The following is a 22936-nucleotide window of genomic DNA, read 5'->3' as shown; positions in this document are numbered from 1 at the left end:
TGTGCTTCTATCCAATTTGACTCAGATTTTGGTGGAAATATTGAGGGTTAGCCAAGCGGCTGCCTTATTGTTATAGAGTAATAAACCAAAAGTCACTTGTAGAAGGTCAAAGTTTATCAATGCCAACTTAAGTAACATTTATCCAATTTAAACCTAACATGGTGGATGGGTTGAAGATGAAGCAATAACCAAGAGATTCTACTTTGCAAACAATCAGTCAGAGGTTAAGTGCACAAGCCAAGGACAAAGCTTGACCCCTGTGTCTGTGTGTGAACTATATGACTAATTAGTTTTTATCATATTAGAATCAAACTTACTGGAAATGCTGATGATCAGAAAAGACGTTGGCTTATTGTTTTTAAAACAATAGGTCAAAGGTCGGGAGTATAATATTTTGAACAAACAGTTTTTATCTGATTTAGACCAAATTTTGTGGAAGGATATAGTGCAAAGACAAAAAGACTTGACTGTAGTAAAATCAAAGGTTTAGGTCACACAGAAAGGTCAATGGCCAATATCAAATACGGTAGTGATGTCAAACATTTCTGATCGAAATTAGACTAAACATGATTGAAGGGTTAATTTTAAGGTCACAATATCAAACCGTTTTTATTCGATTTTGAATCAAAATTAATGGAAAGATTTTGGGTTAATCAAGGATGAAGGGATTTGATTTTGAGGACAACAGGCCAACGTTGAAGATCAAGGGACAAGGTCAGCTCAAACAATGTGGATTTTATTTGGACCAGTGGGTGAAAATGTTAAGGATCAAGCAAGAATTAAGTAACTACATCAGCCAAGGAGGTTGTGTTTTTGCCGGCGTTCGTTTGTTTGCTTGTTAGCAGGATTACTCAAAAAGTTATGAACGGATTATATTGAAATTTTTAGGTGCGGTACGGTTTCGCCTAAGGAACAATCCATTAGACTTTGGTGGTGATCTGGATCATCATCCGGATCCAGGAATTTTTTAAAAGGATTCTCTACCACTGCGGGATAATGGCAACTTCAACATTATTGCTTCTCACTTGATATATAATGGCTACAATGTTTCCCCCCAAAATACAAAATAACATCTTCAGATCTGTAACACACTCCACCTTGGCGGAGGTTTGCAATCTCTGATTGCTCTTGGCGATTTGTGAGCAATGGGACGCAGGTCAAAGCCACAGGACCAAATTAAATGTTCGATGTTTAAACCACTTGGTAGGTGTGGGTGCTATGTACTCACTGAGTGCTCCTTCTTGTAAATATATTTTACACATGAATATAGATTCTTGAATATCATAATGTATAACTTTTTTTTTATTTTTTTTTTTTTTTTGGGGGGGGTTCATCAGATGCTACTTTCGCAACGGCACACACTTCTTTAGGTTTCTTAACCAAACGCTCGATATTAGGATTCTACAAGTTATACTGCTCCATTTGATCCATAACTCCTTCACTATCTCAGCATCCTGATTAATTGAAGGAATGTATAACCTTACTTCAGCATTACCGGACCACCCCCATAAACCACCATCAACACCACTACTATCACACCACACCACCACACTCCACCACCATCATTACGCACCATATTAATAACATGTAGATCATCATACTTTCCATACGCCATTAATTACCACCACACACCATCCTTATACCCCGCCACCATTACACACCACTGCCATCACGACCGCCATCATCACGTACCATCACCGCACACCATCACACACTGCCACCGTCATCATACACCACACCATCAACACACACCACACCATCCAATCAACACACACCACACCACACCATCCAATCAACACACACCACACCACACCATCAAAACAATCCACCTTATCACCATCAATCTCTATCATCACATTCCATGGCAAAGCCACACGTTATACCATTACCAAACCCCCACAATATTACCATCACATACCACACCACCATTACCACACACGAACTCCATCACCACCACAACAACCACCACCATCACCAAACACCACCACCGAAATGATAATCACCACTACACACTGCTATCAATATCATCACTTACCACACCACCATTACACATTCCATCACCAGTACCCGACACAGGCAAACCATTAACCATTACCCAACACAGGCAAACCATTACCATCACCACACATCGGACGCTCTCTCTCTCTCTCTCTCTCTCTCTCTCTCTCTCTCTCTCTCTCTCTCTCTCTCTCTCTCTCTCTCCACTGGCACACTATCTCATCAACTGATACTCCTACGAGGCTTCTCTTATTTAATTTTGTATGTCATCCGATTTTTTCGCTTTATTTTCTTCAGAAAAGAAATAAACTTTTTTATTATCGTCGAATGGGTTTATATACAGTAGGTTCATTGGAGCCTGTCTTATTAAAATAGCTACCAGTTACATAAATTATTGGCGTCAGTTATATATCTATGTCTATATTTATCTGTCTATATTAGAGAGAGAGAGAGAGAGAGAGAGCGTTCGGTGGGATCTGGTTAGTAATATAATATCTGGATATGTGAAGGACATTATAGGAATTTCGACATGTCTGTCTGATATTTTTTTCCTCTCCCCTCTCTCTTACCCAAGGAATTAGTATTATTATTACCTGCGGCGATAGCCAGCAGGTCAGTGAGTGGCCACTGTTCTTTTTCTTGCTCTGCATCTTCTGCTTCTGGCGGATTTGTTAAAAGAAGGCCTTTGGAGACATAAAAATCCTACTATATAAAAGGAGGCCTTTGGAGACACAAAAATCCTACTATATAAAAGGAGGCCTTTGGAGACACAAAAATCCTACTATATAAAAGGAGGCCTTTGGAGACACAAAAAGCCTACTATATAAAAGGAGGCCTTTGGAGACATAAAACCTTTGGAGACACAAAAATCCTACTATATAAAAGAAGGCCTTTGGAGACACAAAAATCCTACTATATAAAAGGAGGCCTTTGGAGACATAAAAAGCCTACTATATAATGTAACATGAAATGGAGAATCCAAATTTGCCATCAGCTGACAGCTTTAGTAAAACTGCTTAGTTTAAGCCTATTGAGACATGTAAGTGGATCTTTGTGTTACAGTTAGTTACATTTTAGCAGCCAAGTGTTTGAAACAAGAGCCTCGCCGCAGGTCCCAGAGCAATCCTACTCTTGTATTTATTTTGTATTTCTTATTTAAGTGCATTATTGCCAGTGAAAGTGTGAGTCCTCTCCTAGGCTCTTGATGTTCTGTACAGTACTGTACTAGTGGTAGCGCTGGAGGTATTTAAAAGGACCGTCCCACTTCCATGTCACTTAGACGAATGAATACGCCAATTACAAGGTGTGTGTGTGTGTGTGTTGTGTGTGTGTGTGTGTGTGTGTGTGTGTGTGTGTGTGTGTGAGAGAGAGAGAGAGAGAGAGAGAGAGAGAGAGAGAGACTTTCAAATTATTTAGATTTTAACAAGATAGAAATTTAGTTCAGCTGTAATTTTTTTATATGCTCGTTAATACCCACTCCAGGGGACACTGTTGTATCATTCACAGCCTGGGTGTGTACAGTAGCTCTATCTTTATCAGCTTCTCACCACCTCGTCTCTCTGTCTTGTCATTCTGCAACACACCCCGGTCACCCTTCTCCAACGAACGATTTTTTTCCACACCTTTCTTTTACGCAGTGATTTCTTCCTGTCCCATTCCATTTCACTCATATAATTAGGCAACCGGTAACACTGGTTTACAAAAAATTTGAGGCAAGCATGAAATTAGGTGTTCTAACCTAATTTTGGGGTGCTGATTTCAGATTCGAAATCCGTTTTCACTCATCACCTCTAGTTTTTGAGATATACATGTATACATGTATGTACTTGTATACATATAGGCCTAGATCCAAAATATTCGTCAAAAATCCATTTACCATCCTATTTTCTTGGAACTTGGTTTAAAACTCGCGCCACAACAAGCTCAAACATGTCAAGCACTACACGCAGAAGGACTGGGGGTCTAGGATCACTTTCTTGCCTGGGAAACACATTGCCCAAGAAAATCCTTTGGTGGACATAAACAAGATGCTTCTTCCCCCTCTTCATATCAAGCTCGGCCTTATGAAGAATTTAAAGAAGGCCATGGACAAGGGTGACGCTGCATTCCAACATCTGTGCACTCTGTTCCCAGCCCTCGGTTCTGGTAGGCTCAAGGAGGGCATCTTCATTGGACCTCAGATCTGGGAGGTGCTGAAGGATGAGGTATTCGAGGAGAAGCTCACCTTGAAGGAATTGAGAGCATGGGAAGCATTTAAGGTAGTCTGCCGTGGCTTCCTTGGTAACACACGGGCACTAGATTACCAAGAATTTGTCGAGAAGTTGTTGCAGGCTTATCAGGATATGGGGTGCCGAATGTCTCTCAAGATTCACTTTCTCCACTCCCACCTCAGCTTCCCCCAGAACCTCGGAGCAGTAAGTGACGAACATGGGGAAAGGTTCCACCAAGATATTACTAAGATGGAGAGCAACTACCAAGGCAAGTGGAACCCCGGCATGATGGGGGACTTCTGCTGGATGCTCCTGCGCGACATCCCGGAGGCAAAGTACACCAGATCGTCCAAAACAACTCGCTTCTCACTGTCTGTAGTACTATGGTGTGTATATGTGCTAATATCCAAGTAATGGTAATATTTAGTTCTGTCAGTGTTCTGTGTCTGTTTTGTTTCGTACTGTAATATGCCATTTTAATATATGAAATAAACTCATTATATTATAAATATATGCATTATAATAAAAAAAGGTATATGTGAAAGCAAAAAAACTAGAGGTGATAGAGCAAAACTGTTTAGAAATATGAATTAAGCATATCAAAATTAGTCAAAAACACCTATTCACATGCTTGTCTTAGATTTTTTTTTTTTGGTAAACCAGTGTAATTATCCATTAACCATTCTCTTAGGTATGATTCAGACTAGCAACAGACGTTTTATATCAAATGGGGGAAATACTAGAAATCAAAGTGGAGATAAAAACAGGTCATCAAATGAGGCAATATTTATGCAGAGACGAAAAGTGCAGAGAGTTAGGAAGAGAAGAGCTACAAAACGAGGGCAGTAAGACAGTGAAGGAGTGAAGGAATGAGATGGAGAGCGAAGGTCAGAAGGAGGAAAGAAAAGCTGGAGGAAAAACGAAGGTAAAGAGAGGGAGGGAGAAAGACTGTAATGATTAGAGCAGGAGAGATATATGAATAGTAACTGAAAGTAAAAGAATGCAGAAAATGAAGAAATAGTACTACTGAAATGAAAAGACAGAGGGAGCACTAACCAACACTGACGGTTTCTGTCGAGGACACTTCAACTCTTATTTCTCTTCTCAAAAGTCACCATTTCACCAGATGCCTGTCCTCGTTTTTAATTCTTTTACATTTTAGGATCCCAAAGGTATGATGTGAGATTCCTGTAGATGGGTATAAACAATATACAAGAGAATTCAGTAACTCCTTTTTATAGCTTGCCTCTTGTATGCTCATTTTGCAAAAGTTTACAGTAATATACAAAAAGATTGCAGTCAGTCGTCTGTTGCTGCCTATAGAGCTTATTTAATTATTCACCTCAAATTATAGTACTGACTGAAAAAATAACTAACGTTTTGTAACATACTTACCATACAGCAAGAGACTTGCTTCATAAAGTGTTACTTAAGGATAGGACTAAGAATGTTTCGCCTTCAGTAATCACCTGAGTTATTAATAAATATGAATTTGAAGGAAAATTTCACAGAAGAAAATTAATTGAGTTGGTAAGAGGATTTTAACTTTTTTTTTTTTTTTTTTTGTCTCTTCGAAGGAAAGGTAAAGAGACACGCTGACATTTCGTACAAAATGTAGAGCTGAATCAAGACATGTACGATGGAGGACTGGTCTTACGGGACTCTTAAGGTACTGTCACTGGCAAGTCTCTCGCAACGATTTATTTTGTATATTAAAAAAGAACTTGCCGGGTATGGCCATACCTGACTAGTCTACCTTCATCATCACTGGGACGCAAAAGCCTCTTCAGCACGGCAATGTTAATTTCTGCATTCAAACGTGACTTTTATATCTACCGCAATATCTGCAAATTTACCTAATGGTACGAAATATAAACTGAAATTATAAACATAATTACTAAGCAAGTATATCTAAAAGTCAGAGGCATAGTAAAATAAATAAATGTAAATTCATGTTTTGCAGGATTTTTACCTTACTAGCACGCCTCTTCATTGTATGCATAGTTATTTCCAACAGCAAGTAACACAATTGTAGGAGGTGATAATGGGTTTTGAAATCTGTGTAGGGGCTCAGAGATAGGTAGACTGATGTAAACATGTTAATATAAAAGTTATTGATTTGACAAGTAGACTGACAAGTGAATAGATAGGTATGCAAGTAGTTAAACAGAAGGACTGAGAGACTGGTAAAAAAAAAAAAAAAAAAAGGATCAAGCTCTCCCGTTCACCACAATGACGTTACTTCTTACTTTCTTCCGCTTTATTTTCTTAATTCTTCAGTAACACCTCTTATGATGACGGATTTAATGAAGGCTATTTCTAACTTCCTCAGTTTCAAGAGTTCCTCTGAAGACATCAAAAATGAAATGTGCAGAAAAAAAGGTCACCATACTGAAGAGACTAACAAGAATCGTAGTTGGTCCTCGTTCTAGTTACATATTTAGCTAGATAGGTAGGTAGGCGGATTTAGATCAATAATTCTTGCATGACTGAATTTCGACAGACAAACAGGTGAAAACGGAATGAAGTGCTTAAGAGCGCTAGTAGGAGAGAGAGAGAGAGAGAGAGAGAGAGAGAGAGAGAGAGAGAGAGGATAGTGGGATGGATGCCTGGTCTCTAAATGATGCGGGAAGAGAGACAGACAGAGAGACAGACAGACAGACAGAGACAGAGATTCCAATAAAATCAGGATGAGATATGGAGAAAGAGGGTATAACGAGTGCAAGCGAGAAGGGAAAATATATAGTGAGAGAGAAGGAATGCCGCTTGGTGAGAGGGGGGTAGACAGAAGCATAGAGAAAGGATGAAGGTGAAAGAGGAAGGAAAGACGAAAGGAAGAATGAAACAGAGGGGGGGATGGGAAAAGGAGAAGGACAGAATATGTAAGCAGTTTGTGACAATCAAGTAGTTATGGTTTTCAAATTTAGAAGAAAAGAGCTGGAACTGAGGATGAAAGGAGGAAGGCAAAAGAAAAGAAATCCACTAAACAAAAAGAGGAGAGAAAATGAAGTAGCTAAACACAAGAGGTGGGAAGAGACTTGAGGAGTCAAGGAGAAACACGAGAAAAATATGAGAGCGATGGAGAGAGGAAAGTGGAAGATCAACTGGGTAACTAATGTACAGAGTAAGTAAGAAATGAGTCTCTCTTTCTCTCTCTCTACAACACTAACTGAAGGAGACAATCATCTCACGAAGGAACAAAGTGAATTTACAGTTTCTTTGATGTTACGAAAAATTAAGTTTTTTTGGAGAGTGATTGACGGTTTTTGAGAGATAATTCTTTTGTAGTCTTTTAACTGATGACTTATTGGTTTCTCTCTCTCTCTCTCTCTCTCTCTCTCTCTCTCTCTCTCTCCTATACAGTGTAAGTTCACTACACACACGCTCAAAGCTCGGATATTATATTTTGATTGGTGTGTGTGTGTGTGTGTGTGTGTGTGTGTGTGTGTGATTCAGATTTGGAGGAAATACTGAGGGTTAGCCAAGCAGTTGCCTTAACATTTTAGAACAATAAACCAAAAGTCAATGTTGTAAGAAAAGGTCAAAGTTTATCAATGTCAACTTAAGCAACATTTATCCGATTTAGACCAAACTTGGTGGATGGCTTGAAGGTAATGCAGTAACGAAGAGATTCTACCTTGCAAACTATCAGTCAAAGGTTAAGGTCACATGCGAAGGACAAAGTTCGACCCCTGTGTCTGTGTGTGAACAAAATGACTATTTTTTTTTTTTATCGTATCTGAATCAAACGTATTGGAAGTGCTGGCAATCAGAAATGGGATTGACAATGATTTTTAGGACAATACGGTAGATCAAGGTAGAGAGCATATGATCACTTGAACAAACAGTTTTTATATGATTTAGGTCTAATTTTGTGGAAGAATTTATAGTAACTGAAAGACAAAGGGATCTGATTATAATGAGATCAACCAAAGGTTTAGGTCACAGGGAAATGTCAAAGGCCAATTTCAAATGGCGAGGTCAACTCAAATATTTGTGATTGAACACACACACCACAAAGCCATTCAGGAGACAGGAGGTGTGTGCTGGGCAATCCCCAGGTCCTCTCCCTCTCCACTTACTATTTTTTATTCAGCCCATACCCCACTGACCGGGTTAATGTATGGCCCGGCCTGCACTATATGTGCGGGAAATCTTCGAACGAACGAATGAATGTGATTGAATTTAGAGTAAACCTGTTTGAAGGGTAAATTTTAAGGTCGCAAGATCAAATATTCTACCAAGTAACTCAATTCATTTTGATTCGATTTGAACCAAATTTGGTGGATAGATTTTGGGTTAATCAAGAATGAAGAGATTTGATTTTTAGGACAATAGGCCAACGCTCAAGATGAAGCGACAGGGGTTGGGTTGCCATATCTGAATAGTCAAAATACCGGACCACTCCACTGAAAGCCATGCTCCCCCCGCAACACAAACTTTGGGCTTTTGGCATTATGAAACCCTTATATATCCCATTGGAGCCCAGTGTCCAGAGTACTGGACAGAACTGGGAATTTTCAAATCTTAATAAAGTAGGGATCCCCCGGGTAGGGACCTCTGACCTTCGCGACTATGAGCCGATAGGCGGAGGGTGGTACGCTTAGTACCCTCCCAGTGCAATGCCTCGCCCAGCAGCTCTGAGATCCAATGGGTTAATGACTGGCAAATCTATCAATTTGTTTAACCCATTGGAGCCCAGTGTCCAGAGTACTGGACAGAACTGGGAATTTTCAAATCTTAATAAAGTAGGGAACCCCCGGGTAGGGACCTATGAGCTTCGCGACTATGAGCCGATAGGCGGAGGGCGGTGTGCTTAGTACCCTCCCAGTGCAATGCCTCGCCCAGCAGCTCTGGGATCCAATGGGTTATATATATATATATATATATATATATATATATATATATATATATATATATATATATATCCATCCATCATCCATTCATCATCCAATCCTACATTGTCCCATGAGGAGCGTAGGGGCCCGGGTTTAGGCATTGGTCCTGACATTTAAGATGAGAGTGACCAACCTCACTCATCTCTGAGTGGCGTTATGTGAGCAATAAACCCCAACCATCCTTGGATATAAACCTTCACCGGCTCAATCCGATTGGAGCACAATAATTACCCACTAAACTACCAGACGCCAAAATTTGGTTATACAGGTATGGTTACCAGCCAGCGTAGTAAATGGTTTTCTGGTGTACAGGAAACCATTTGGCTTGTCACTCAGTGTAGAGTCACCCACAGGCAGAAGGAAGAGGAAAGAATGAAGGAATGAAAGACACAAGATGGAGTGCAAAGTCACCCGTAGGCATAAGGACGAGGAAATAATGAAGGAAAGACAGAAGACTGAAGGAAAGAAGGATGGAGGAGAGGACAGGGCAGACACCCGAGAGCAGCACTGCATTGAGTGAGTGGATGGTGAGCGCCCCCACCTACCAATATATATATATATATATATATATATATATATATATATATATATATATATATATAAAACTGAAGACCAGGACAAGGAGACGATGAACTGGGGCCATGTTCACAATTTATTTCAGTGACGTTTCGAGGAAATCCAACCTCATCATCAGACAAACTAAAATACGTAAAATGAATTACAGAATGAAGTATCACCAAAACCTCATTCACAATTAATAAAAAGATTGCCCTGCTCATTTTAAACCGTTGCTGTACCGTAGATATGTTGACGACTGTTTTTTGTTATTTAGGCAGTCTGATCATGTAAATGATTTTGAATTACATCAATCATAAGTACCCTAATATTGAATTCACTGTAGAAACAGAGGAAAATAGAAGGCTTCCTTTCCTTGATGTTTTAGTTCATAGAAATGACTCCAGTTTCAGTACCTCTGTTTATAGGAAGAGTACCTTTACAGGACTTGGTCTTAATTTTTTGTCTTTTGTACCCAGGGTCTTTAAATTCAACTCCATTAAGACTTTGTTATTCAGGTGTTATAACCTTTCCTCGGATTGGAATTTGTTCCATTTAGAAATTACTAGGCTTAGAACATATTTCTTGAATAATGGATATCCTTTGCATCTTTTTGAAAGTACCTTACACAAGTTCCTGGATAAATTATTTAGTTGCACAAAGCCTGTGTCTTTAGTTCCCAAACAATTACTTTATATTAGCTTCCCTTATTATGGGCACAGCAGTTTTCACATCAGAAAGGAATTAAATAAACTGCTTAATACAGTTTATCCATAGGTCTCATAAACTGCTTAATACAGTTTATCCATAGGTCTCATTTAGGTTCATCTTTAAAAATTCATATACTATTGGATCCTTTTTTAGGTATAAGGATAGACTCCCCAAAGCTTTATGCTCTAATATTGTGTACAAGTTTAATTGTTCCTACTGTAATGCAGGATATATTGGGAGTTCTATTCGAAACCTGAAAATTAGGATGTTCGAACACAAAGGCCTGTCATATAGAACCACTTTACCACTCTCAAACCCTCCCTTCTCGGAAACTAGGGAACATTCATTTGTTTCGGGTCATACATTTGATCTGGATGACTTTGAGATTTTAATGACAAATAAAGATAAAACTAGTCTTAGAATAGCGGAATCATTGTTTATTCATGACTTAAAGCCTTCACTGAATACCTATGAGTCTTCCATAAAATTATTTACCCACTGATTCACGGATTCGATTCAGCAGTCTCATACAGCTCAACCAAGTTACTGTTCCACAGACTTTCCTCTACTGATTAGTTGCTTTGTGTAGTTGCCACGGTGTAGACGTGTTTAGGTTAGATTTTTCGTAATTTTGTGAATTTTTTTTTTTTTTTTTTTACTACATTTTTAAATTTAATTTGTATATATTTTATTGGTTTTTATTATTTGTGAATGAGGTTTTGGTGATACTTCATTCTGTAATTCATTTTACGTATTTTAGTTTGTCTGATGATGAGGTTGGATTTCCTCGAAACGTCACTGAAATAAATTGTGAACATTGCCCCAGTTCATCGTCTCCTTGTCCTGGTCTTCAGTTTTATATATGCCATCAGGTTCCCTACTGGATCCTCAGTTGTTAACATTCTCTCTCTCTCTCTCTCTCTCTCTCTCTCTCTCTCTCTCTCTCTCTCTCTCTCTCTCTCTATATATATATATATATATACACACATATATGCATAGATATATATATATATATATATATATATATATATGCTATACTGTACATCAGTGCTACTGTACTGCATCCATCCATCCATGATCCATCATCCTGACATTTAAGATGAGAGTGACCAGATTCACTCATCCCTGAGTGGCATGACGTGAGCAATAAGCCTCAACCATCCTTTGGATATAAACCTGCACAGGATCAGTCCGATTGGAGAGCCTCCTTTAATCTTCTTACAATATACTGGAAAACAGGCAAAATACAGACTTGGCAAGATTATGACTAAAATGCAACAACGCATTAGATGCAGCATAAGATCATAAGAATAACAAATGCTACAGTGTAAAAATGATAACCAAGCCATTAATTGTGTGCAATTGCCATCTATTTTATGGCTATAACAGTACTAAGTATGAAAAAAAAAAAAAAAAGGCGCATCGCTGAACAAGTGGAAAAGGCAGGATATTTTAGCTAGCTGCCAGCCCTAAACCGGCCAAGTTGGCAACACTTACAGGCTGATGTAAACAACGAAAGTCCCTCTCTTTCTCTCTCGTCATTACAGAGTTTAATAGTATACGAAATTTTTCAAGAAAAAGTGATGGAAGCTGAAATGCCGGACTTTTGGAGAATTTTTAAATTTCTCCCAGACGAAAGTTTTGACACCTAAATGCAGATGTCCGGGAAAATCCGGACGTATGACAACCCTAGACAAAGTCAACTCAAACAACATGGAGTTTATTTGGCCCAGTTGGTGGAAGTGTTAAGGTTCAAGAAAGAATTAAGTAATTTTACCCCTGGGGGTAGGGGGGCTTCAAGAATACTCCCCCAGTATCCCTGCTTGTCGTACGAGGTGACTAAAAGGGTTGGTGGTGGGTTAGTGCCCCACCCCGTAAAAAGAACTAACTAAAAAAGCAAATAAAGCGCCTCGGACCCGGACGGACCATACGTTGACGACTAAGGAACGGACAAAGGACATTCTGAAGGTAGGAACGTGGAATGTGAGAGGAGTGAATGATGAAGTGAAAGAGAGAGAGATTGTCCAGGTGCTTGAGGATGCAAAAGTGGATATATGTGGATTAACTGAAACTAAATGGCAAGGTGAAAGGATGAGAAAATGGGAATACGGATTGTAGGTATATGTGCGGGAGTCAGTGAGAATGAGAGGGCAAGAGAGGGAGTATGATGATAAGCAAGAAGTGGAAGGAGAATATAAGAGAGTATGGAACAGTGGGTGCAAGGATTGTATGGGTGAGGATGAAAGTAGGTATACAAGCATGGGCGATTGTATGTGTGTATGCTCCAACAGAGGATCGAGTGGCAAGAGTGAAAGATGAGTTTTGGGCGAGAGTAGAAGCATGTATGGACTGTAGCACCAGTCGAGCAGGGCAGTACTCCCGAGGTGGATGGAAAGCTGATGACAGGGAGTACTGGAGCTCCCGTTTCATCAGCCCTCAGGACTAGTTCCTGACCATCCACCTTTGCTGAACTTTTTCAGTGTCTCAGTTACACAGAGAGTAGGCCAGCATGCTCTCCAGTACAATTTTCTCTAACTATCTACACCAAACTACATGCACAGTACACACTACACTTCCTATTCAAAATTTACCAAAATGGCGTCGTCTTATCAAGCCTCGGAGTCCCCAGGGGGGGGGACCATAAATGCCCCCACCATCTGCCTGTCTCCCGGTGACGACTCAAGGTGCCTGGAACCACGGTCTGACTTCTTCATTTCTGCAACATTCGCGGCCTTTCCTCTAACTTTCGCTCTGTTGAGCACCACCTCTCCTCCTCTAAACCTCACCTTTTTCTAACGGAGACTCAGCTGTCTGAGGCAACTGACAGCAAACCCTTTTCTGTATCCTCCTACTTTCTCTATACTCATTTCAAAGCCAAAGGTGGCTGTTGTGTATATATACGCAACGACTTATCTTGCTCTCGTGTTCCTGAACTTGATTCTTCTGAATTCTCCACACTCTGGCTTCGGCTTTCCTGTCATTCTCTGACTAAATATATCTGTGCTGTTTACTTATCCCTAATTCTACTGACTATCAAAAATTCTTCAACTATCTTACTTCTACGATGGAACACATTCTATCCATTTCTCCTTTCTCTGAAATCTCCATTCTTGGAGATTTCAATGTTCACCACCACCTTTGGCTCTCCTCTCCTTTCACGGATCCACCTGGTGAACAAGCCTACATCTTTTCTATCCTTAATGACCTAGAGCAGCTTGTACAGCACCCTACCCTTATCCCTGACCGCCTTGGAGAGAGCTCCAACATACTTGACCTCTTCCTCACAACTAATCCTTCTGCTTACTCTGTTAATCTTTTCTCTCTGTTGGGCTCCTCCGATCACAACCTTATTACCTTAACCTGTCCTATCACTCCGGTGCAGCCTGTGGACCCTCCAGTGAAACGTCGTCTGTGGCATTTTGGAGCCGCGGACTGGGAGGCCCTCAGGCAGTACTTCTTTGATTTTCCCTGGAATGATTATTGCTTCCATGGCCGTGAGCCATCTGAGTGTGCCTTGCGCATTACGGAGGTTATTCTCTCGGGCATGGAAGCATACATTCCTTTCTCATATCCTTTGACTAATGCAAGAAAGCCTTGGTTTAATCACGCTTGTTCTAATGCTGTCCGCAACAAGGAGAGGGCCTACAAAAGGTACCTGAGCCAACCCACCCCTGAATTACACCATCTTTACGTTTCTGCCCGGAATCGTGCTAAGTCTGTTCTTCGCTCTACTAGAAATAATTTCATCCATACTAAATGCTCTCAACTCTCCGACTCGAATTCCTCCCGCTCCTTCTGGCATCTTGCCAAAAATCTTTCTAACAACTTTACCTCATCATCCTTCCCTCCTCTTTTCTACTCTGATGGTTCTGTAGCTATTTCTTCTACTGATAAAGCAGATCTCTTCGCACAGACTTTCTCCTCCAATTCTACCTTAGACGATTCCGGTGCTGTTCCTCCATCACTTCCCCCCTCTGACTTCCTCATGGCTGACATTAAAATTTCTTCAGTTGATGTACTTTCTGCCATCACTGGCCTCAGTACTAACAAGGCATATGGGCCTGATGGGGTCCCTCCTGTTGTTCTCAAGAACTGTGCTTCTGTGCTTACACCCTGCCTAGGCAAACTCTTTCGTCTTTGTCTGTCAACTTGTACCTTTCCTTCTTGCTGGAAGTTTGCTCTCATTCAGCCAGTCCCAAAGAAGGATGACCACTCCCAAGCCTCCAACTATCGTCCAATTGCTTTAACGTCCTGTATTTCCAAAGTTTTCGAGTCAATTCTTAATAGAAAAATTTTAAGGCATCTTTCCTATCACAACCTTCTTTCCGATCGTCAGTATGGGTTCCGTCAGGGACGCTCCACTGGCGATCTTCTCACCTACCTTTCAGACTCCTGGTCATCCTCCTTTCGGGACTTTGGCGAAAGCTTTGCCATTGCACTTGACATCTCAAAGGCTTTCGATCGAGTCTGGCATAAATCTTTAATTTCCAAACTGCCCTCCTACGGTTTCTATCCTTCTATCTGTGCCTTCATCGCTAGCTTCCTTTCTGGTCGTTCTATAGCCGCTGTTGTAGACGGCCATCGTTCTTCTCCTAGATCTATCAACAGTGGTGTTCCTCAGGGCTCTGTCCTATCACCAACTCTCTTCCTTTTATTCATCAATGATCTTCTAAGCTGTACATCTAACCCTATCCACTCATACGCTGACGACTCCACCCTTCACCTTTCCATTCGGTTCCCGCAACGCCCATCTCAACAGTTACTTCAACAAGCAAGGGATGAGGCTGTGGCACACCTAATGTCTGATTTGGCTCGTATCTCTGACTGGGGTAAAAATAATATGGTTGTCTTTAATGCATCTAAGACTCAGTTCTTACACCCTATCAACCCGACAAAATCTTCCACAGGTATACCCACTAATGTTTAATAATATTCAGCTTAATCCTGCATCATCCTTGAACATGCTCGGGGTTTCATTTACTCGGGACTTATCTTGGAAATATCATATTACATCTCTTGTAAAATCTGCTTCCAAGAGATTGGGTGTGCTAAGCCGACTCCGCACTTTCTTCACCCCTGCACAATTGTTGACTCTATACAGGGGTTTTATCCGCCCCTGTGTGGAGTACAACTCTCATGTGTGGGGAGGCTCCCCACATACAGCTCTTCTCAATAGGTTGGAGTCAAAGGCTTTTCGTCTCATTAACTCTCCTCATCTTACTGACTCCCTTCAACCTCTGTCTCTTCGCCGCACTGTTGCATCTTTATCTCTTTTCTATCGCTACTTTAATGGTCACTGCTCCTCTGAACTCTCTGCTTGCATTCCTCCACCTCTACGACGGGCGCGAAGCACCCGTCTGGCAGCAAACTCTCATCCTTTTTCTGTCCAACTCTCTAATGCAAGAGTTAACCGTTACTCCCAGTCTTTCATTTATGCAACAGGTCAGCTCTGGAACTGTCTCCCTCTGTCTGTATTTCCTGCTGCCTATGATCTCCAGTCTTTCAAACGCAGTGTCCAGGCATCTCAAAATGATCGGATCTTGAATTTGGCTCTATATTGTATTTTGTTTTTCTCTTGGAGGGAACTGTTACTGCAGGCTCATGGCCTTTGGTTCCTTCTTCCTCGCATAAAAAAAAAAAAAGTTTGAGAGGAGCGAGAGAGTGCTGTTGATTGGAGACATGAATGGCAAAGTTGGGAATGTACGAGTGGATGGAGTGGTTGGTCAGTGGGGTGTGCCAGCTGAAGTAGATGGGAATGGTAGTGCTTTGGTGGACATCTGTGCTGGTAAGGGGTTGGCAATAGCCAACACCTACTTTCGTCATAAGATGATCCACCGGTATACATGGAGAGTAATGAGGAGGATGGATGGTGAACTTGTTGAACGAAAGGCAATGATAGACTACGTGTGTGTGGATGAGCGAATGAGAAGACAAGTGTTGGATGCAAGGGTGTGGAGAGGGTGGGGGAATGGAGTCTCGGACCATCACTTAGTGATGGCCAAGGTAGAGCTGCAAAGAAAGTGGTTGAGGAGACGAAGGGGAAGACAGGAAGAAGCAGCTCCTGTGAGAAGAGTGGAGAAATTGCAAGATAGTGAGAAAAGGACAGAGTATAAGAGCATAGTGGAAGAAAGATTGGGAAGGTATGAGCTAGAGCAGATGGAAGGGGTGGAAGACATATGTAAGATATTCACAGAAGAGATAAGCGCAGCGTGTGATGCGGTTTGTGGAGTGAGGAGGAGATGCAAGGGTGTGCAAGGGACAGCATGGTGGAATGATGAGGTGAAACGAGCTGTGGAACAAAAAAAGAAGGCATATGGTGAATGGTTGGCGAGTAGAGGTAGGGGAGAAGATGAGAGAGAGAAGAGAGAGGTATATGTGAGCAGGAGAAGGGAGGTTAAGAGACTGGTGAAGGAGAGTAAGAAGAAAGTGGATGAAGAGTTTGGGAGGAATCTGAGTGTGAAATGGAGGGAGAGTAAGAAATTGTTTTGGAAGGAGGTAAAGAAAGTAAAGCAATGTGAAAGGGGAAATAGTAGGGGAGTGAAAGATAGGAATAATAGATTGTTGGTGGAGAAGAGAGAGAAATTGAGGAGATGGAAGGAGCACTTTGAGGATTTGTTGAATGTAGAGAGTGAGAACAGTGTGAGTATAAGTGGTTGGGGAATGGCTGGGAGAAGAAGAGATGAGAGGAGGGAGGAAGAGATCAGTAGGGCGGAAGTAGTGGAAGCGATGAAGAAGATTAAGCTGGGAAAGGCCCCAAGAATTGATGGAGTGTGTGGTGAAATGCTTAGGTATGGGTGTGAGATTGTTGTGGAGTGGATATGGAAGTTGTGTAGATTGGCTTGGGAAGAGGGAAGGGTTCCAGAAGACTGGAAATCAGGTATAATTGTTCCTCTGTACAAAGGAAAAGGAGGAGAGAAGAAGTATGTGGTAACCATAGGGGTATTTGCCTTCTTAGTGTGACTGGTAAAATATATGGTAGAATACTCATTGATAGGGTTAGGCATATGACAGAGGAGCTAGTTGGAGAAGAACAAGGGGGATTTAGGAAGGGAAAAGGGTGTGTAGATCACATATTTGTTCTAAGATGTTTAGTGGAGAAGTATCTAGAGAAGGGAAGGAAAGTGTATGCTGCCTTCATGGACTTGGAGAAAGCTTATGACAGAATAGATAGGCAAGGTATGTGGAAGGTATTGAGAATATATGGAGTGGAGGGGAAATTGTTGAGTGCTGTGAAGAGTATGTACGAGGGAGCTAGGGCTACGGTGCGAGTGGATGGTGAGCTGAGTGAGTTCTTTGATCTCAATGTGGGACTGAAACAGGGGTGTGTGATGTCTCCATGGCTGTTTAATATATATATGGATGGGGTTGTAAAGGAGGTGCAGGGTAGGGCAGTGGATGTGGGGGTGGCCCTAATGAATGAGGGTGAGATTTGGAAGCTTCCGGTGTTGCTGTTTGCTGATGATACAGTATTGTTGAGTGAAGATGAATGGGAGTTGCAAGGTTTGGTGAATGAATTTGGGACAGTGTGTAGGAAGGAGGAAGCTGAAAGTTAATGTAAACAAAAGTAAAGTTATGGTGTTTGAGAGGAATGAAGTCACAGAGTGTGCAGTGAGATTGGATGGTGAGGATATGGAGAATGTGAGTGCATTCAAGTACTTGGGTAGTGTGATGAGTAAGGATGGAACTTTGGGGGATGAAGTACGTGAAAGGGTACAGCAGGGAAGAAAGGTTGTTGGTACACTGAAAGCAGTGATGAGAAATAGGGAGGTGAGTATGGAAGTTAAGAAGTCACTGCATGATGGTATTGTGATCCCTACCCTGACGTATGGAAGCGAGGCGTGGACCTTGCAAGAGGGGAACAAGTCAAGAGTGAGAGCAGTGGAAATGAGTTACTTGAGAGGAGCATATGGAGTGACGTGGAGGGACAGGTTGACGAATGAAGAAGTGAAGGAACGTTGTGGGGTAGATGTGGATGTGGTTGAAAAGATTAGGAGAAATACACTGAGGTGGTTTGGACATGTGGAGAGAATGGAGAATGAAAGACTGACTAAGAGGGTGTATGTAGGTGAGGTGGAGGGAGGGAGAGGGAGAGGTAGACCGAGGATGAGGTGGAGGGATGGAGTTGAGAGGTATATGAGGGAGGGGGGTGAGTTGGGGGGAGGGGAGTCAAATGGTGGGTGACAGAGTGACTTGGAGGCGTTTTGTCTGCGGCCACCCTTTGCGGGATTAGGGCGTCGGGCTATAGATAGATAGATAGATAGATCTCCGCCAGGAGATAATGTTTTTGCCGGCGTTGGTTTGTCTGTCTGTCTGTTAGCAGAATTACTCAAAGAGCTAGGAAGGGATTTTGCTGAAATTTTTGGGCGGGGTAGAGTAAGGCCAAAGATATATTCCATTAGATTTGGGTGGTGATCCGAATCATTATCTGCATCCAGAAATGTTTATACAATTCTCTACCATTGCAGCACAGTGGCAGTTTCAACAATTTTGCTTCTAGCTGGATAAATAATTCCTACAGTGCCTGTACAAAATATGTGAAAATCTCCATAAGATCTACCACACATTTAGCCTTCCAGAGGTTTGCAATCTCGGATTGCTCTTGTTCAATTTGTGAGCACTCGGTCGAAGGTCAAAGACGTGGGACCATATCAAATGTTCGATGTTTAAAGCAGTTTGCGGGCATGGGTGTTATGTACTCACTGAGTGCTTCTTCTTTTATATATATATACTGTACATTTGAGTACAGATTCTTGAATATCATAATGTATATATATGTTTTCTTGTTCATTAGATGCTACTTTCACAGCAGCACATACTGCTTCAGCTTTCCTAACCAAACGCTCCATTTTAGGACCATAACTCCTCCATCATCTCAGTATCCTGAAGACTTGAAGGAATGTATAACCTTATTTCAGCATTACCATGCCACCCCCATAAACCACCACCAACACCACAACCACCACCATCACACCACACCATATTCTTAACATGTAGATCATCATAGTTACCATATGCCTCTATTACCACCACATACCATCCTTGTACCCCACCACCATTACAGACAACTGCCATCACAACCACCACCACCACATACAACCATCACACACCATCAAACACTGCCACCATCATCACACCACCATACACACAACTGTCACCGCACCACACCTCACCATCAGCACAAACCACACCACACCATCAACACAATCCACCTTATCACCACGAATCTCTATCACGATATTCCATGACAAAGCCAAATGTTATACCACCAACAAACTCCCACTACATTACCATCACATACCACACCACTATTACCACAGATGAGCTCCATCACCACCACATCAACACCACCATCACCAAACACCACCACCGAAATGATAATCATCACTACACACTGCTACCATTCGTTCGTTCGTTCACAGATTCCCTTCACCATCAGTGAAAGCCATTCCATCCATTAGCCCGGTCTGTGGGGGTGAGCTGTTTGGTAATCGGGGGAAGATGGGGCATAGGTGCAGGGGAGGTCCTTGGGGGCCACCCTGCACCCTGTTTTTTTTTTTTTTTTTATCTCGGGGGTGGGGCGCGACACACCTCCTCGAGGAGGGTGTTTGGTGGAGTAGCAGCAATGACGATGGTGGCAGCAGTGCAGAGTGCCTGCAGTGAGACAGCAGCAGCTTGCGATCGGGGAATGTAGGGGTTGGGGTAGGGGGGGTCTACTCTGAGATGGGATGTGGCTGGGCAAAGGAGCAGGTAGTGTAGGAGAGGATAGTGGGTAGTGGTGTTGCATTGCTCGCCTTCAGTGGTGGGGTGATTGTCAGTGGAGTGGAGTTCGGTGCAGCACATGTATCCTAGTTGGAGGCGACAAAGGCAAATTAATGACTGGTTGTCTTTGGATATTGTTGGTGGGAGTTGAGAGTATTGTATCGCTCAAGCGTGCCATGCAGCAGAGGGGGAGCCTAGTTGCATGTGTTGCTGTTGGTCTGCACGGTTGTGGGCAGCTGTTCGATGTTTAATCATTCTCATGAGTTGGGAGAGGCTTGTCTTGATTTCTATGTCAGGGTTTGGGCGTGTTGTTGCGTTTGGTGGTGTTGTCAGCCCTCTCGTTGCCTTTGATTCCAACATGGCCGGGGACCCAGTGTATGGTGATGGATCCTCCTGCTTCTTGTATCTGTTGGAAAGTGGCAAGGATGTCCGTGATTAAGTGGCGATTGTTGGTGGGTGAGTGGTACATGAGGGTGAAAATTGCTGCTTTAGAATCAGAGTGTATGATGATGGTTGACGATGGATTAGTACGGAGGGCATCTCTTAGGGCAGCGATGATGGCAGCTAGCTCAGATTGAAGTATGGAGGCTCCGTCTGTGAGTCAGAAGCCATGGGAGTGGTCGCTGCTTACGAAGGCTGCTCCGGCTCTCTTGTCCGTGACCGAGCCACCAGTGTAGCAGGTGGTGGAGTTTTGGGGTGTGATGGAGGCTATGTGTTGTAGGCTTTCCTGTCGAAGCTGCTGGGTGGGGGTTTGTGCTTTGGTTGCTGAATAGAGGATGTTGAGGTCATATAGAGGGGGATCCCATGGGGCCTGAGGATTGTAATGGGCGATCAGAGAGTCTGGGGCTTGTAGTACGAACTGGGAGAGTTCAAGGGTGTGAATGGCAAGGGCAGCACTGTGAAGCCAGCTGTGAGAGAGGGTGTCTGGGTGGAGTTTGGTTGCTGCATGGAGTTGGGAGAGTAAGGGAAGGGGGGAGGCTCTGCGAGCAAGTTTGATTGCAAGTCCCACCACACTTACCTGTATGCGGTGAGTTAGGGATTCTAGCTCACATTCAAGATGGAGGTTGCATAAGCGGGTCCATCGTGGTGAGCCGGTCATGATTCTCATGGCGTTGTTTTGGATGACCTTGAGTTTTTCAAGCAGGTGCGATTCGATGGTGGGGAGAACAGGGGCAGCATAGTCAACAATGGACCTGATGGCTCAGATGTAATAAAGGCAGAGGACTTTGAAGGATGCCCCTTCCCTCTTACCTGCCATGGCTCTGAGTGTGGAGATGCATAGTTGGGTTTTCTCCTGAAGTTGCATAATTTCTGGTTTGAATGAGAGTTGGGAGTCTACAGTTATGCCTAGGTATTGATGGATGGTGACATATTCTATAGGTGTTTGCCCAAGGCGTAGGTGATGATTGAGGGGCCTGGTGCGTATGGGTAAGACATTGGCTTCATGTACATTGATTTTTAGGCCCATCTCCCTGCATTCGTGATGGAGCCTTGAAAGTGCTCTTTGTGCCCTGGTGTGGTATGGGCCTTTGTGGATGACATGTGCAAGGTCATCTGCATTGCAGAGGAGGTGAGTCCCAGGTCCCAGATCTATGTGGAGGAGGTTTTCCATCAGGGCGTTGAAGAGGGTGGGGCTTAGTATGCTGCCTTGTGAGGTTCCGTTATGGTGCTAGTAGGGGGAGGAGGTGTGGCCTTGGAACCGGACTGCTGTTTCATGACCCGGAAAAAGTCTCGAACCAGGAAAGGAGGTGACCCTTCACTCCCTTGTGTGCCAGGGTTGCGAGGATGGCCTCTGGGCATGTGAGCTTCAAGGCTTTCTCGAGGTTGATGAAGATGGTGAGTCCTTTGCCTCCACAGAGCTCAGATAGAAATGAGCTGAGGCATTCTGCTGCCCCTTTGCCTCTGGTGTATGCGAAGATATGGCTGCATGTGGGAGGCAGGCACCAGATGAGGCGGCATGCCACCATTCTCTTGGCAATTTTGCCGAGACGGCTGAGGAGAGAGATTGGTCTGTTGCTCTCAGGGTCACTGGGTTTTGGAATGGGTTGGATTACAGCATGCTTCCACTGTGGCAGTAACTGGCCAAGGGTACAGGAGTGGTTGAGGTCTAGGTAGGCTTCTCTTGCCAACGGACCAGCATGTGAGAGCATGCTGTAGGTGATCCCATCAGGGCTTGGGGCAGTGTTGGAGCTTAATTTGCAGGCCTGGGCGAATTCGTGTCATATAAAGGTGCTGTCAGACTCAGCTGGGGAGTTTTGGCTGGTGCATATGAGCTCAGTCCTGTGTTGGTGGAGGGCCTTTTGCCCCAGCCTTGTGTCATTTGGAAGTTGTATGGGGAAGGTGCGTGAGGCGAACTCCTCCGCCATGTTCTCGGCTTTGCCACGGGGGTCTGGGTGGGTGGGGGTGCTGCCAGGAAGTGGGCTGGAGGCCACCTTTAACTTATTTCAGATGGTGCCGAGATTTGTCTTAGCCCCAAAGGAGTTGCACCATTCCAGCCATGTTTGGTCCTGTATACTATTTCTTTCGGCGATGGAGTGCTAGGTGACAGCTTGAAGATAGCGGAGTGCGTCCGGGGTGGGGTTGGCCCTGTAAATTTTCTTTGCTCTGTTTAAGTGGTGATTGAGCTCCTTGACCCTGGGGCAGTAAAACCAATGATCCCTGTGATGGCGCTTTGGGGGGGCTGTGATGGGAATGGTGGCTTTTGCTGCTGCTTGAAAGGCAGCTGTGACTTGGGCAGTGTGTTCCTCCAGGTCACGAGATTGGAAAGTGGTGATTAGGCCGTCGAGGGTGGCGGTGTATGACCGC

General features: G+C 43.1%; 1 protein-coding gene across 1 annotated transcript; it reads right to left on the bottom strand.

The window, feature by feature from the left end:
- Positions 1-21843: 21843 nt before the first annotated feature.
- On the bottom strand, positions 21844-22281 carry LOC145401978 (uncharacterized). Its single transcript, XM_080274080.1, has one exon. The coding sequence runs from the start codon at positions 22279-22281 to the stop codon at positions 21844-21846; it is 438 nt and encodes a 145-aa protein (XP_080130206.1).
- Positions 22282-22936: the final 655 nt, after the last annotated feature.

This window comes from Coenobita brevimanus, chromosome 57 (genome assembly GCF_032717465.1).
Source record: "Coenobita brevimanus isolate Jiangsu-jjx chromosome 57, ASM3271746v2, whole genome shotgun sequence".
In the NCBI taxonomy this organism is placed as follows: Eukaryota; Metazoa; Arthropoda; class Malacostraca; order Decapoda; family Coenobitidae; genus Coenobita; species Coenobita brevimanus.
Note: the sequence above shows the minus strand (reverse complement) of the source record. Positions and strands in the feature narration are given on the sequence as shown.

Excerpts from the sequence above, each read along its gene's own strand:
- LOC145401978 (XM_080274080.1), bottom strand. The coding sequence starts at position 22,281 with ATGCTCTCACATGCTGGTCCGTTGGCAAGAGAAGCCTACCTAGACCTC.